Source organism: Lontra canadensis, unplaced genomic scaffold (genome assembly GCF_010015895.1).
Source record: "Lontra canadensis isolate GAN:19392208 unplaced genomic scaffold, GSC_riverotter_1.0 scaffold13, whole genome shotgun sequence".
NCBI classification, from domain to species: domain Eukaryota; kingdom Metazoa; phylum Chordata; class Mammalia; order Carnivora; family Mustelidae; genus Lontra; species Lontra canadensis.
Genome location: NW_022631007.1, coordinates 22,210,298 through 22,226,118, shown reverse-complemented (window position 1 = coordinate 22,226,118; position 15,821 = coordinate 22,210,298). Strand labels below are relative to the sequence as shown.

General features: G+C 46.0%; 1 protein-coding gene and 1 long non-coding RNA gene across 17 annotated transcripts in view; one reads left to right on the top strand and one right to left on the bottom strand.

Annotated features, from left to right (window-relative positions):
- The window catches only part of FMNL2 (formin like 2), a 317,058-nt gene that overhangs the window by 1,210 nt on the left and 300,027 nt on the right, over positions 1-15,821 (bottom strand). For 8 of the 16 annotated variants that reach the window (XM_032857808.1, XM_032857811.1, XM_032857803.1 and 5 more), the window contains 8 exons: positions 14,680-14,914; positions 13,743-13,811; positions 13,547-13,627; positions 12,076-12,205; positions 9,629-9,792; positions 8,584-8,685; positions 5,983-6,081; positions 5,177-5,300 (listed from right to left, as the gene is read on the bottom strand). In XM_032857808.1, the coding sequence (XP_032713699.1) occupies positions 5,177-5,300; positions 5,983-6,081; positions 8,584-8,685; positions 9,629-9,792; positions 12,076-12,205; positions 13,547-13,627; positions 13,743-13,811; positions 14,680-14,914 (1,004 nt within the window). Of the gene's footprint in view, positions 1-1,493; positions 1,588-3,126; positions 3,251-5,176; positions 5,301-5,982; positions 6,082-8,583; positions 8,686-9,628; positions 9,793-12,075; positions 12,206-13,546; positions 13,628-13,742; positions 13,812-14,679; positions 14,915-15,821 lie in introns of all 16 variants that reach the window. The other 8 variants (XM_032857813.1, XM_032857804.1, XM_032857809.1 and 5 more) reach the window with 3 other exon arrangements.
- Positions 307-15,452, top strand: LOC116867868. Its single transcript, XR_004382673.1, has 3 exons — positions 307-392; positions 10,288-10,289; positions 15,442-15,452. It is a non-coding gene; the product is annotated as an uncharacterized LOC116867868 (long non-coding RNA).

Below are 15,821 nucleotides of genomic sequence, written 5' to 3'. Positions count from 1 at the left end.
AAACCAACTGCCCTATCCTATCTTTTCTGGAATTTTAATCACAGGACACTATGCTTATTTTGCAGGCAGAGGTCCCATTATTTGTATTCAGTTAGTATTAGCTGAGGTCGTCTTTTTATTTTGTGAAACACATTGCCCAATCACTAAACAAAAATAATCACTAAACCAAAATAATACTCCATTCCCGTATATTGTCTCCTACCACCCAGTATTTCCCCTATTTTTCATTAGAGGGGAGAAGTTGTTTGGGCCTTCCAGCATTCTCCAATTTGTACTGCAGATGCACAGAATGTTTAAAAATGCCTAATATAAAAAAAACAAAAAACCCTTGTTGAATGAATGACTCAACCACCGCATACTGGTTCAAGCAGGCACTGTTCTAGTAGAATACAGTGGGCTGAACAAAGACATTTTATTCTATGTAAACATTCTTAATATGAAATCATGCTTTCTTAATGAATACTTAAGGTAGGTAACCTAGCCAGCAGGTAAGCTGCTTCTGACTGGGTCAGGGTAGGCGGTGTACTCCGCCCCCGCCCCCCCCCCCCCCCCCCCCCGCCCCACTGTTTCATTTACTTAGTATTTATTTCCCTTCACCTTGTTGACTTCTGTTAGGAGACAATCTATCTTTGAAAGGGGAAACATAAACAACAACAGAATTTTTTATTCCTTTACCTACTCAGTAGCTTGAAAATGGAGCCAATGGGCCATATCTGGCCTACAAAATGTTTAGACCCCAACTTATACTTTTCAATACAATTTCCTGATCTTTTAATAGATAATTAGTATTTAGAAAGAGGGTTTCTGACTTCCCTTGGATAACTGGAGGGTCTGGCAATACTGAGCCCAAATTTTCACATGGCAAAAAGAAATGAGCTGAGTGAGTGCTGAGACCTATGCTCTCAGGTTCAGCATAGTCCCCACCAATCCCGACTCCTTGCAATTAGTCACCCTGCCTCACTCTTTCTAAATTCAAGGGAAGAATAGTTTTATACATGCCCTAATCCTCTCAAGCTTCTGCTTCTTGCCCAGAATGATAAGGCAAGGTCAGAACTCCACTTTTGGCTAAGGGTCTGTGATGACTTGTAGCTCTCTAATTCCCGAGTCTTCTGAACAATTGGGTCTGAAGATCCAAATCTTTCTTCAAAGGCTATAGATCACGTTCCCTGGCCAGGACTTGCTCTCAGTTTCCTCAAATCAAAAGGGGTTAACTGATTTAACTCAGAGGCCAAGAAAACAGTAAAGGAAAGACAGCCTAGCACCCAAAGCAAGTACAATCATCAGCAAATACCCTTGCCCAAGCCATCACACTTGATAATTTGGAAGCAGGCCACAAAGAGTCCAACAGAGAGGCTCTGCCTCACATCACTGGAATGTGAGGTTAAAAAACTTCTCCCTTGTCAGACTCTCACCAGTATTACCCTCAGCCATAGACTGAAACCACTGATCTGCATACAGAGAGAGGAGGAAGCTAAGTAAAAAGTGATGCTTGCCAGCTCTGTGTATCCTCCACCACCGGTGTGCTAGAAGAAATCCTTACCCTCGAGTGAACATTTGGAAATTTAGTGATATTATTCTTCTTTAAGGCTAAACAGAAAAAAACAAAAACACAAAATGATGGTTAAGTAAAAATGGGATGAAAATGGAAAGCAATTCAACTTAGTGCTTAACATACCCGGCATGTTAGCCAACAGGGGAGGAGAATGGGAGGCCATTAATACAAGAGGTGTTAGATAAAACAAGGGAAAGATCAGAGTGTCTTCCCGCCCAGCTCTCTGACCACCCAAATCCAAGCTGCTTTGAAGTTTGGCTCCAGAATGATAGTCCAGCCACAAAACTGACAGGAACATTAGCTGAGCAGATGACAGTGTCTAGCCTTGTTAATAAGCACAGGTGGGTAAGTATGCTGCAGAGCAAGCAACAACGCACCACATCCTCTTGAGATCGTCAGAGACAGAGGAACATACATAACAAGTATAATTCACAGAAGAGTTAATGCCACAAAACAAACACGTAACCTGTTCCATGTCAATCTCAACATGGGAGTTACATAATAGCTATTTCTAATTAGAGTATGGGCTTCCCTTGTCCCTCTTCTATTCAGCTGGACACTGCAAAGAAGTTTCTTATCTAGCCATCAGGAACCAAGGGCAAGCAGTTTACTTCTTGAAAATATTGGAATTTTTTTTTCTAAGAATAGTGGCATTTTCCAATAATAGGTATTTGCTATTAGTATTTCTGGATGCCACCCTCCTAACCTAAAAAGCAGGTCCAGATATCATCTCATCACAAGAGAAATACCCTGGATTTGACATGGAACAGAGTCGCAGTGAAGACTATGGGGAGTTCCTAAAGCCTTTGTTTTCACTTTCTGCCTCACAGCCCTGCTCCAGTGTAGAACTGCTGGTAACCGAACTTGGGCATGACACCCAGAAGGAAAAGAGGCTGGGTATAACGTTATGGACTGCCTATATCAACTTATACAGACTTCTATGCGCCAAGGGTTCCTCGCTTTTACCGTGAGCTCCACACTGTGGGTGATGGCTATAGATGACATAAGACAATTAAGAAAGTCCCAATTTACAACTGTGTGGTTCACAGTTCTTTCTGGAAATTTTTTCAACTTCTGGGCACTTTGCATTCCTGAGCACTTGCACACAGCTCATTTTATTACCAAAGCATGCTAACTGAATACAGAAAGGAGGTTGGTTTAATATCTATAAACCTATTAAAACACAGCAAGTGCTCAATAAATGTTATAGTCATTGTTATTAATGACTATCATTTTGCACTCAAAGGCACTAGCCCAAAAGCCTTATAACCACTCAGCTGCTGATCCTAGTGCTAATTCTCAAAAATCATGCTCTATTTACACTATTGTTCTAAAAATTTCTACAAGCAATTCTATTATTTCAACTCACACACACTCAGACCACCGCAGGCATGTGGATTCACAGACACAGGAAAGTGGCAGTGAGTTAACAGTAATGACAGACGTGCAAAACCATGCAGTGTGAAGGCAACATAAACTACAACATGGCGGAGACGGAGATGCCATGCTAGCATCCTGGGGGGTCCTAACAGACATACAGAGGGACATAAGAGGTCAAAAAATCTGTAGCAACCTTTAAGGGCATCGGGTGAGAAAGAGTAATAGTTTAGTAATGGTATTCCTCAGTAAGAACAGGTTCGCAGAAAAATCGAGAGCCACGCTTGGCGGAGCGAGCAGTAAAGGGCACAGTCTTCAGCACTGCGTTGAAAATGACAGCCAAATAAGACAAACAGAAGAGAGTAAAAAGCCAGGATCTATCCCATTAGTACACGGTTAGCGCTTTGTTAATCATACCTGGAGACGGGAAAAGGCAACGTACACCCAAGTGAGTTCATTAAGTCTAAAACAGTTCTCAGTCTGGGGCTTGGCGGATGGAAAACGGAAAATATTTTAAAGAGAATAAAAACTGTAGGATCTGTAAGCAGATACTCATTCACCTCCAACAGCAGCTTAACGGTGAGATCAGGCAAATAGATAATGTACATTTTGCTCATCTGATAACCCAGGGGTCACCGAGATGGAGAGCAGCCTACTGGAAAAGGAGCTCTTGCTGTTTGAGGCTAGATGCTTCTCTCCCAACAAATTAATCCTATTGCGGCATTGAGTCAAAGAGGTGCTCAGCCCCAAAAGACCTGCTCTTAGTCTTGCTGAGAGCAGAGCATCTCCCTCAATGCCAGGGAAACAAAGAGAGGTGCCCAACAATGGGGGACTTTACCTGAGGGGCCATGTGCAAACCAATGCAGAGTGAACGAGGAGACACGGGCAGGCACGCGCGTACAGACTGTGTGTGCGCCATACACAGACACAGGAATGTTACCAGCCGCTTACCTAGCCACTGACGACTGAGACCGCTTTACGCTAGGCCAGAAACTCTTATTGACTTCCTGTTAGTGATCTATGTACCTATTTTATTTCCTTGGGTCTTGAACTGGTGAACAAAAATAATGGTTTTGGCTTTTGGGGGATCCCTAATTATGATGGTAAGCTATTCACAAAAAATGAGAAATCAAAATTCTGAGAGTTACATTCTTAAAGAATTAGGACAGCTGGGGACATGTGACTAATGTGTACTTGATGTTAAAAAGTTGTTAGTTTTGGAGGTGTGTGACAATGATACTCTGGCTATGTTTGTTTGCTTTATCATAGAGTCCTTATCTTTTGAAGACACATACACTGAAATACAGATGAAATTGTAGGTCTTAGATTTGCTTCAGAATAATCCCAGAGATTGGGGAATGGGGAGCAAGTAGAAGCAGACATGTAACAAGACTGGCCATGAGTTGAGAATTGTTAAAAGATGATGGGTATACAGAACTCCTCGGGCTGTTCTCTGTACTTTTGCATTGCATATTTTTCAAAATTCTCTACAATAAAAAAGTGGTAAGTATCTTGGAAGCTAAAAAAAAAAAAAACAAAACAGTATTCATATGCAACAGACATGAAAGTCACTTGCAACCAATGCCACAGACGGTGGCTCCAATTATTGTCCCAACTCTAAGAGAATGCAGAAATCTCTGGAGAATGGATTCAAGCAGCAAGCATTAAGGTACAACTTAATCAGACAAGGACCAAGCTGGGTTAGACACCACTCATTCCTAGCTGAGCAGCCCGAGAAGCCTGTTGGCCTATCAGAACAAAAGCTCTAGCTCCTGATTTCCTCTTGTCTTCAGTTACTTTGAATGAGTAAAAAAGGCTTTTAAAGAGCACGCTGGAAAAACCTGCACTGACCGTGGTTAGTACACAGCCCTGCATGGGCCTTGTCTGTGGTACTTATTAGTCAGGCAGGTGGGTGGGAGGGGCCACAAGGTAGAAAATGGAGCAGGGAACTAAACCCAAGACAGTGGAAAACCATGAGGAGGAGGAGCCTGGTGAAGTCTGTGGGGTTCCAATGATAATGAGGAAAGAGTTCTCAGAGAGTGCTGGGGTTTTCTGACAGGCAGTATACAGGCTATTAGAAATCTACTTCCAACACTAGCATGGAATCCTTCCCCATAATTCTGGGTCTGCATCAAGTCACCCGAAGACCTCATAAATTCTGAACAAAAGCAGCAAGCTGTGGAAGGGGTCCACTATGGGCAGGATCAGTGGGGTCTCTACGGGCCACTAGGAGAAAATATCTTTTACCTGTGATAATGTCTTCAATGGCACCGTCTTTTCCTTCATATACATGTCTGTTATCTTTCACTTGTCGCCTTCTCAATTCTGCAATTAATTCCTGCTGCTGCCTCTTTGATTTGTGGGAAGGAGACTGAGGAGAAAGAAGGATGGCAGAGATGAGTGGGACCAGCACCCATGGGGGGCTTGAGAAGATCCAAACTGTGTCTGAGCATTCTGTTACCGACAAGCAGCCTCAGCCAAAAACACAAGCAGCCCCATCCCAACATCCTGCTCAGAGAAACACTCAGAAAGCTTCTGGGGGAAAAAAAACTTTCTGGGAAAACCACGCAGAACTCCAGCTGGCGGCAGCGGGAAGGCTGGATCGTCCGGCTACAAGAGGCAGCAGGGGACAACCATCCATTTCTCGAGCTTTGGTGCAGAGGATGGGGATGAAGAACACCCTGACCTCCAGCCCTGTGGCCTGCACCCGAGCTGCTTCCCTCCCGGGAATCCTCCATCCCGTTCCTCGGAGTGAAGCAGCCAGCCATGGAGGCTGCACCAAGGGCGACCCCGTGAAGCCTTCCCTGGGCCCCCCGCAGGTTCTCATCGGGCTACCTGGCGTGGCCTCACTGTACAGCCACAAGACTTAAGTTCCTGATCTCTGTACGCCCGGAAAAGCTGCACACACCTGTTCTTCACTTCTTTCTACTGTGTGCGGAACAGAGAATGAACAACAAATCCACGAGCCCCGCTTCCAAGCCCTGGAGGAAAGCGTTCGCCCCCCTTCCCTGCTGGCTCAGACGAGGCCGTCTCAGGCCCTGGCCACATCTCACCTTTGGATCCTGCTGCTCCATCAGAGCTTCCTGCTCTAGGAGTTTTTCCATGAGGGCTTGTTCCTGCTTTTTCCTCAGCTCATTTTCCTCTTCTGCTTGCTGGGCAAAGTCAAAGGAACCCAAAGATTAGTCTGTGGAAATGACAGCCATCAAGGTATTTTAAAGTGGCTCCTAAGAGAATGTTGGCGAGCCAGGCATCAGAGTGGAGGGGAAGGGACAAGATCTACATTTAGGCTTATCGGGGACTCTGATTCGGGCTTTCCCTGTTGGTCTCTATCACATCTCCTCAATATCCAGCAATCATGATGTACCTTGTCCAGAAAGTCTTTCCTGAGGACCACCCCCCGCCCACACACACACACTGCTTCTCAGCCCGTCCCAGAGGCGTGGATGGAAACTATCCAGGCAGCTCTGCTCTGGGATTTCCATGTGAGTTTGTTTTGCTTCCAGAACCTGTCCACCTACCTATAGTTTTTCCAAAAGCAAGAGTTCAGATTCCTCTCCTTCTGCCCATTGTTAGGGGAAAACCTCCATTCCCTTGCCTCTTATTTCCTCCAGGAGGTCTCACCCCACAGCTCACTCCTTTCCAAGGGCCACAGAGTGACTAGTCTGATGAGTTTGGGACAGAAAATCAAGACAGGCTCACGTCTGCTCAGCCCTCCTGCACCTTGTCTGCTTTGAAGCCAGCCTCCCTAAAGAGACTTCTAACGGTCTCGCTGTGAAGCGTTAGAGTCAGTTATCTAGTTTAGGGCTGAGGTAGAAGCTCACAGACACTCACCACACCCTCCAGTCCGGCTATTATCAGGAATAAAGTTTACATTTTGGACTCCTTTACTTCCGCCTTACGTTACATTCTGGTTCAGACTTGGGAATCGAAAGGAGGGATGACATCCTATAACCCCAGTGTCTCCCCGAAAGGTCCCCAGGTCACTGTTAGCCTGGGAGTCATTCATCGTGCAGTATCTATGGCCAGTAAAACATCCCACACTGCCACTGCCTGACGGAGACCCCTCAGAGCCCACTAACAGGACACGGGGTGAAACGACAATGTGGAAGGGGCTCACTGACAGGCTCTGACCTGTGCCACCCCACACAGATCACCAAGGAACTTTTGCTTTTTCCTTTGCTATACCCCTGCTAAAGTATCGGGCTCTGGGACCAACCAGACCCACTTCCCAATTCATATTCTACAATTTAAAAATAGCCCGTATTTTTCTCTACAGACCTCAGACTCACAGTTTTTTATGTGAAGAAATGTGGTCCCAGCACATAACAAGAATCACTGTGAGTCATGTCTGCAGGACACAGGCATTTCCAGCCAGTGAACCCCAAGCACCATGGTTAGCAGTGGCTGGGGACCAGAGACCACCTCCAGTGTCCTGCGCACGGTCTCTGTCCTGTGTTTGGGTTCAGCCTCCCTTTCCCTTCTGCAAACAGCTTGTGACATCACTGCCACACGAAGCCATGCTTGCTGATAGATAAATAATGTAACCTTCTGAATTTCAGGAAAAGGCCAAAGGACGATTCTGGAGCTAGAGAAGTGACCCACTATATCCAAGAGATTGTTTCTCAAAAATGTAGATGACCTGGGGCACCTGGGTGGCTCTCCAGCATCTGCCTTAGGCTCAGGTTATGATCCCAAGGTCCTGGGATTGAGCCCCACATCAGGCTCTCTGCACAGTGGGAGTCTGCTTCTCCCTCTCCCTCTTCCCCCCAAACCCACTCATGTTCTCTCCCTCAAAGTAAATAGAATCTTAAAAAACAAAAAAAGAAAAAAAGCCTCATCCCTCCTCCCCTATTAATCACACTCCTCCTTCCTCCACCAACATTACTGAGGTTATACTTGACAACCTTGGCGAGTACAGCCTGCAGTGTCTCCTAAGGGCACTAACAGCCGCTAACAACCACCTCCCCCCACCCCACCCCCACTTATTCTTTCTCAAGGAACAAATTCTTCCAACACATGCCTCTTTGGGTCACATGCTTTTTCAAGACCATAGCTCTGGATTGTGCCAAACAGGCTATTTAAAGGAAGGGCCACTGTTGGTCCAGATGAGGAAACAGAAAGCAAGCATTCTTCCTAGCACCATTCTTCAGTCCACACCAGAGAAATATTGGTCTAGATGACCTAACGGCTTGGGCAGGACATACACGGGCAGGATGTCCCTGACCTCAGCTACAGTACCCTTGCCATAGGCCAGAGGCCACTCCTTTCACCTGTCCAACAACCACATGGGAAGCCTGGAGTTTCTAAGTCCTTCACCCGGCCCCACAGAAGTGAACAGTCAGTGAGGAAGGGATGGTCCTGGAGCGTCTTCTCTGCCCCAAAGGGCAGTCAAGAGCTTTTGTCTTTAGGCTGAAACGCAGGCCTGGCTGGCTGGAGACAGGGAGCATGGTAGGCTGAGGGCCCTAGGAACACGCAGCCCCCAAAGGACTGGAGACTGTCAGGACTCACACTGACCTCCCAGATCTGTTGCCTGAAGGAACGTGGGAGGCTGCCACACAGCAGCGGAGACCGGAGATCAGACGCAGCTCTGGGAGGACACCCCCTTGACGACCAGCACCAAGGAAGGCTTGAAAGGACCCCACACTCCTATTTACCTTATAGGCTTTCACAAACCGGACAAAGACGGGAAAGAAGACAGAGGGTGGAGTCGTCTTGGGGTTTTCTCCAAAATACTTCACCACATCATCAAAAGCATCCTGTAAAGAAGCAAACTCCTCAAGTCTCATAAAGTCTAGCATGTGAACCTGACCTCCGGGGGAAGAGCAGCAGGGGGGATCCAGCCACTGCCACAGCATTCCTGTGGCCCCCTCCCAACCCCACGACCCTCTGGGGTCTCCTGGGTCCTCTGAACGCCGAGGCAAAGGTGAGCAGAAGGCAACAGTGCCACATGGGATTCATCTCTGGGACCAACTATGTTTCTACATAAGGTATCTCTCTCTCTCTCTCTTTCTCACACACACACACACACACACACACGAGGAACTACCTCTTTCAAGAGCTTCCTAAGGCCACGGAAGACAGGGTTAGGAGGGATCTCAAAAGTCACTCCGACTCTGATCCCTGCTGGCTGCTTCAATGCGCCTTACAGTGTCCCCACCTCAGGGACACTCAGGTCTCCGCTTAAACGATTTCCTGGCACGGGACAGCCTCGTTGGGAAGCCATCCCACCCCATCTGCACTGAGTCCCCGCCACACTCTGCCTTCCCTTCTGTGATGGCATGCAGTCCACTTGGGCTATTTTTCAAGGCTGTAGACTTAACCCTTGGTGGAGCATGAGATTTCGAGGTCAAGGCCCACAGAAACCCAACACGCTGGGAAGGAAAAGTGCTTCGTGAAGCACAGGAATGACGCGCGCCGGCCGAAATGAACCCCGGCCTCATGCAGAGGGAGCCTAGGAGTGAGAGGAGAGGGTAAGAGAGAGGGAGGACCTCTACAGAAGACGTGAAGACTCCACGTCAGAAGAGGACAGTGAACAGAACAGGGACAATATTCAGAAAGAGCTCACCCAAGGGAGTCATTAGCTAAAGAAGAAATGCACTGCACACGGAGGGCAAGGCTCCCCCAGAGCCAGGCCAGCACCCAAGTGGGTTTAAGGGATCCGAACACGTCCCTGTGCGTGGCCAGGGCACAGCGCCTTACCTGTGCAATCTTGGCGTCATCCTGCAGCTTCTTCAGCTTCCCCTCGTTGTTGAGGATGAACTCCTTCAGCAGCGTGTTGTGGTCGTGCATGCTGTACTCCCTCTTGGTTAAGTCCATGCCCCTCTGGAGCTCCTTGACGTCCAGGAGAACATTCTCGAGGGAGACTGAAGCAGAGACAGCAATGTCCCCGTGAATGTCAAAAGCACAGCGAGTCTGGCTGGTATGCCCAGTTCTCAGTGGATTCCTAGGGTCACTAGACCCTAGGGCCTTAGGGCCTTAGATCTTTCGGAGCAGAGACCTTACCGTATGAATAACTTACTGCTGCTCACTATCCTGCACTGCACTAGATTCCACATATGCACTATTCATTTGCACTATTAGCTCGATACGCCAACAACAACAACAAACAGCATAAACAGGTTACGTGGCCTGCCCTATATTGTACAGCTAGAAGGTGGCCAAAATGGAGTTCAGAGAACAACCATGGACTCCACATCCTGGGACTATACCCAGCTATCCCATTTCTCTTCCGGGAGAGGAGAACCTATTGGGCTGTAGGCTCTGAGTCTCCTTAACTGTGTGGCGGCCCAAGATCTGATCCTCCTGCACTCCGGCCTCATTTACATTCCCGGGGCTCTCCAGCAGGGGGCAGCATTGAGATGTCCAAATTGAGTACCAAGCAACCCTGGACAGCCTCTTTTTCTCAAAGAACCCTTCCCTGCTTCAGAAGGGTTTCTCAGCACCAACCTTTCCATCTCCTGTGTGGCCACCCTCCTGGAGCAGGTACCTTCCTGGTACCTTCTGGGCCCTCCCTCTGGCCCCCTGCAGCCCAACTCAGCTCTGCAAGTGGATGAATTCCATGAGGCAGTCAGGTTTTTCCCTTGCTAGACTCACAGTCTTACTCAACTTCGACTCCTCAGCGCTTAGGACAGTGCCCAGTACACCGCAGGGACTCCGAAAGGCTCACTGGATTGGCAAAGGAGTGACTGGACAGAGGAGTGAGGGTATAAAGATTCCACGTCAGTTTACCTGGCAGCCAGAGAACAACTCAGCCAGAGAACCTCCATCTGGAAATCCATCTTCCCCGACTGATTTTTTCCAGCGCTTCTGGGGAATCGCAGTTGGGCCAAACAAAACGGCCAAAACAAAAATTTTTGCTGACACAATTTTGTTAATAGTGATGCTAAAGAATCCCTAATTTAGGCAAAGAGAAGCCTGGAAGGAGGAAAATCACTGGCTCCCGAGCCTTGACCTCAGGGGGTCTGTCACAGCCTGCACCTCACAGCCCTTCACAGTCAAAACATCAGTCTGGCTTGCCTCTGTCCCTCCTGCCTGGGCGCCTCCACTAGGGCTCCCTGGGCATCTGTCCCCAGTTAGCACCGCATCATCTCTTTCATTCCCTCACTCATTTACCTCTGCCCCCCAGCAATTTGCTAAGGGCCTATGGGAATTATAATGAAAACTCGATTATATTCATAAATGCACAGGTTGGAATGGACATGCAAACTGTTACAATAAAATTTGAGAAATCTTGTGTGCAAGAGTGGTGTGGCAGCGTACTCTGTGGTAACAACACAAACGGAGCAGCCATTTACTTTGAGGAAGTCAGAGAAAGCCTTGCCCACAAAGATTCAATTCACTAAGCCTGAAGTAGGCCCCGGGAATGTGAATTTATAATAAACACCTTGGCTGCTCCGGGTTCAAGATCCTAATGTGAGAATTCCAGTATGTAACCAACTCTGGGGTCAACGTGCATCTGGTTCCTTTTTCTAGCCGAATGATCTCTGGAGAGGACATGCTACATTAGACACTACACCAAGTGAGAAGATGTGGGCTCTAGTCCTGTTTCTATCACGTTCTACCCCTGTAACCTTGGACAAGCTATGGAACCTCTGAAAATGTCAGTTTTCTCACCTGTAACTCGGGGATACCATTACGTACCCATTATAGGCCAGCTACCCCAAAATCACTTGATGATTTAAATGAGAAAATGCATAACTGCTATGGCAAAGTAACAGCCCAAAGTACGGATAATTTAGCTTGTGCTCATGCTAAAGGCACAATGTTGGGAACTACCACACCTGAGCAAGTGGGACAGCACAAAATCAAACTCAAGTGTTTCTTGGGGGGTGACTTTCAGATCTTCACTCTGTTTCAACAACAGCAACAGACTGAGAAGGACACTGAAAGGAAGAGGTAAGTGGCCCAAGGTCCAGAGCCCCGACCCTGTACAGAGGATTCAGAGAGGTCTCCCTTGTGTCCCTAGTTGCTACGGCTCCCAGGCGTGGGCAACACCACGGCCTACGCACCTAGGCCAAGAGCTTCAGACTTTCGCCTTGCCTTTCAAAGGGGTTCCGAAGACGGTCAAGCAGGGGATGGCTCCCCCGGGACCCGTGATTAAAGGCACCTGATCCCCAAGGGTAGCAGGAAGCGCCAAAGCCAAGTACCTGCGGCAGCTTTCTCCACATAGTGAAGCTCGTTATAAAACAGGGACACTTGGTGATATTTCTCTTTTACCACATTTGAAATGTAGTGCAACAGTGTTTGCTTTCGGTCTGTCGACTTTGTATCTAAGAGCTGAAAACAAAAGGAATACGGGTTAGTTAGAGCGAAGGAGGATGGGGAGCTTGCCACCCCCCATGACGTCCTTCCACTCAGAGTACAGCACCCCAAAGTGGACCAAAAAATCCTCCCATGGGAGGGTCAAGCCTGGACATGTTCTTCGCTAAACCAGCCCACTGACTTGTAAAGGAGACCACAGGACTTCTCTCCCGGGGTATGTTCGGTGTCGGGGACGATTCCAACACACATCTCCACTCACCTGAAACCACCCAATGCACATCTGCCACACCACCTCCCCTGGCCAAAAGGTAGGAAGCTACCAGTTTGAGGGCTTTCCAGAGTGAAGGAGCAGAGGAATGAGCATAGAACAGGCGGGCGTGCAGGTACTGCCCATAAGGCAGGACTCCCATAGCGCAGTCGGCACGATTCTAGCTCAGCTCGTTCTCCTTCCCCAGCCTCCATGACACACAGCAGCGGGGCTTGCCACACATGCCCCTCTCGGGCTAGAACTGCGACTCGACTGGACACTCCCTACCAAACAGCCGTGTCTCCCCAGGGCTGGACTCAGCCCACTGCCCAACCTCCTCATGTGGAAGCCACGTTAGCCCCACACAGCCTTGGGGGAGAGGATTCCACAGAGGATTTTCTCTAGACCTGCCCATCTAAATCAGATGACTGAAAAGCTGCACACTCTTTTCCATCCAGAAATATAATATTTTATATATATATGTGAATGACATATATGTATTTAGAATATATACATGTTTAGAAAAAAAAAATATATATATATTGAGAAAATACAGAAAAGTAAAAAGAAGCACTTTGGAAAAAAAAAAAAACCTTAATTCTGTCCAACCTCTCTGTTAATATCTTAACCTACTTCCATTCAGTTTTTTCCTACATATTTTACTTGGGTGAACTCAATCAGTCCATGCAATTTACACCCTTTTTCAGACACAAAATTATCCATTCCTTTGAAAATTCTTCACAAACATTCTAAGAGTTAAAGAATAGTTTACCATATTAACTATTATTATAGTTAATAATTTCCCAAAATGTTGGATCTTCATATTGTCGCTTATTATCTGCAATTATAAAATAAATAAAGCATTCATAATTCAGATTCCTGAGGAAAGAGTCCATGACATGGAAACACTGGGTCAAAGGGCATGAGGATTTTTAATGTTCTATGTCTATGCCAAATGATGTTCCAGAAAATTTATACCAATTGATCATCCAACTAGCAATGTTCATCACAACATCCTACCCCCATTTCCAAAAGCGGACTCTGGGACTTGGTCTCTGCCAACTGTTTTGTCCTTTATATAGCTCTTGTATTTCTTTTAGTTCACTCACCAGATCTAAACTCTGAAGTTTAAATCCATAAACTGCTCCTCGTTTACTGCTATTCATATAGTTTCCAAGGGCCAAGATGATCTGCAAAAAAAGAGAGAGAGAAAGAGAGAGGCCCATCAGTAGAGCATCCCAGGCCAAGGAATTCGGCTGACGAGTCAGCTCTTCCCTACACGTATATGAGGAAAACTTCACTTGCCTCCAGAATTTTCTTGAGTTTTTGGGACGACTTTATAGAAACAGATGCTGCTATAATTGAGTGCAGTTGCTAGATTCCATTCAAAGGAAGGACGGGGAGGGGAGAGAAAAAAAGAGACATGTTAAAAATAAGAAACTCTAATTAGAAACTAAAATTTAACACAGAAGAAACACACCTGCATTTAGATTAAAACTTTAATGTTGAGATTCTATTTTTCCTCAAAGTAAAAAATTTATGTTATCCTGCTAGGGTCTTAGGCAACCGTATCTTCACATGCAAGCTCTTCTCTCGAAGTATTTGAAATGAGAAGAAATGTCAGAACTTGCTCATCACAAAATCTGTGACTGATGGGACTCAGAGCTTAGAGTCAACAGCATTTTCTAGCAGAACTCAATCCCCTGCCCACTACCTCGAACCATGTAAGACAGTGCATTTTTAAATCAACGGAGCTGTCCAGGAATGAAAACAAAAGAGCAAAGGAATATGATCACCCTCCAGAAGTCCTGAGAACATGTTGTGAACAGACATGCTACTGTAATCAGTAATTAACAAAAGTGTGTTTAGAAACAACATTTTCAGTTTTGCCAACCCAGTCAGTCAGAGGATTGGTGTCTTCGGGAGGGGAATAAGTTTGAAAAAATGATTTTCCTAGTCCCATGTATTGAAGTGGAAACCCAGAGGGCGTCCATAGACACAGTAAATGGCATTCTATGGAGGAGAATAGCAATATGGAAAATGGAAATTCACCATTTTCACATTCAGTTGGCATATACAATGTGGAAAAAAAAAATGGCCAAAATAAAAATGCAATCTAGAAAGTTCTGGGAAGGAGTCTTTACAGCCATGGTGTGAAGTACAATTCTGGAATAGACTAAAAAAGAAAAAATGATTCTATATCTCTTTGGACCCTCTCCCCTGCCTGAGGTGGTCCACTCACAGGAGTCAGCATCTGAATGCTTTCTGAAAAGTTCCCAATGAAGGCCATGATGGTCATCTTCTGCATGAGTCTCTCAATTTTACTGAACTGCATCATGAACCGGTCTTCATCTGACAAGTTCTCCAGAGGCTTCCTTTCCCGCTCATAGAGCCGAAACACTTTCACCTCGTTCTCAGTTGGCAAGAACCTCATCAAACATTCTACGAAGTCTACAGGCAATGTCTTCAAGTCAAATCTGAAGACAGATGTGGACAAGTCAGTGTTAGAGAGAAAACCTCCTACCCGTTCAACCACACCAGCATTTGGTCGGCTCGTCAAGCACCAACACAATGAACCGATGGTGTCTACCGCTGAATGGGGAAGATATCACTTATACTGGCTCCTGACCGCCCAACAAGCAGCTTCAGCGGTCCTTTCTGAGAACCCAGACCTTAACACAACAGCCATACTTGGTTTTTAACCTAGTACTACAGTTCTACGTCTCCAGAAATCAACAGTAAATGACAGGAAGAATGAGAAGGAAGGCTGAAGCAACTGACGGTTAAGGGGTTCAAGGACACGGTTCTTAAGGCATGTGAAGTACTGCTAATTAGAGACACTGATATTACATGCACAATTACAGACTATCTGGTAAACTCTAATATTTTTCAATTAAACCAACAGCCTGGGCTATTTTCTCTACATTAGAAAATAAATGTATCCAAATGCTTGTACTAAATGGATGTTTGGCTTAAATGAATACATCCCTTGAAGGAGTATCAGGTCTTTTTTTAGCTATATGCTCAATTTGAACAAACAGAATATTTGCCACTATCTCTGTTATCTTCCCTGGACAATCTTTGTCCAGCAAAAATAACAGAATTACATCTAATCATCATGATGAATAAAGCATATATAGATTAAAATCCAGACTGCCTATTATGTTTCAACATCAGACATCAGAATATAGGATAGACTGGACTATTAGATTTTGATCCTGACTGAGGACACAAAATTGGAACAAATGATTTCTGAAGGTCATAGAGTCCCCTAAGAATCTTTTACCAAAATTTATAAATTTAAATATACCAGTTTAAAATGGATTCATTCCTAACACACCTAAAATATTTGTTCCTTCTCATATTTGAAAGTCATCATGGCCA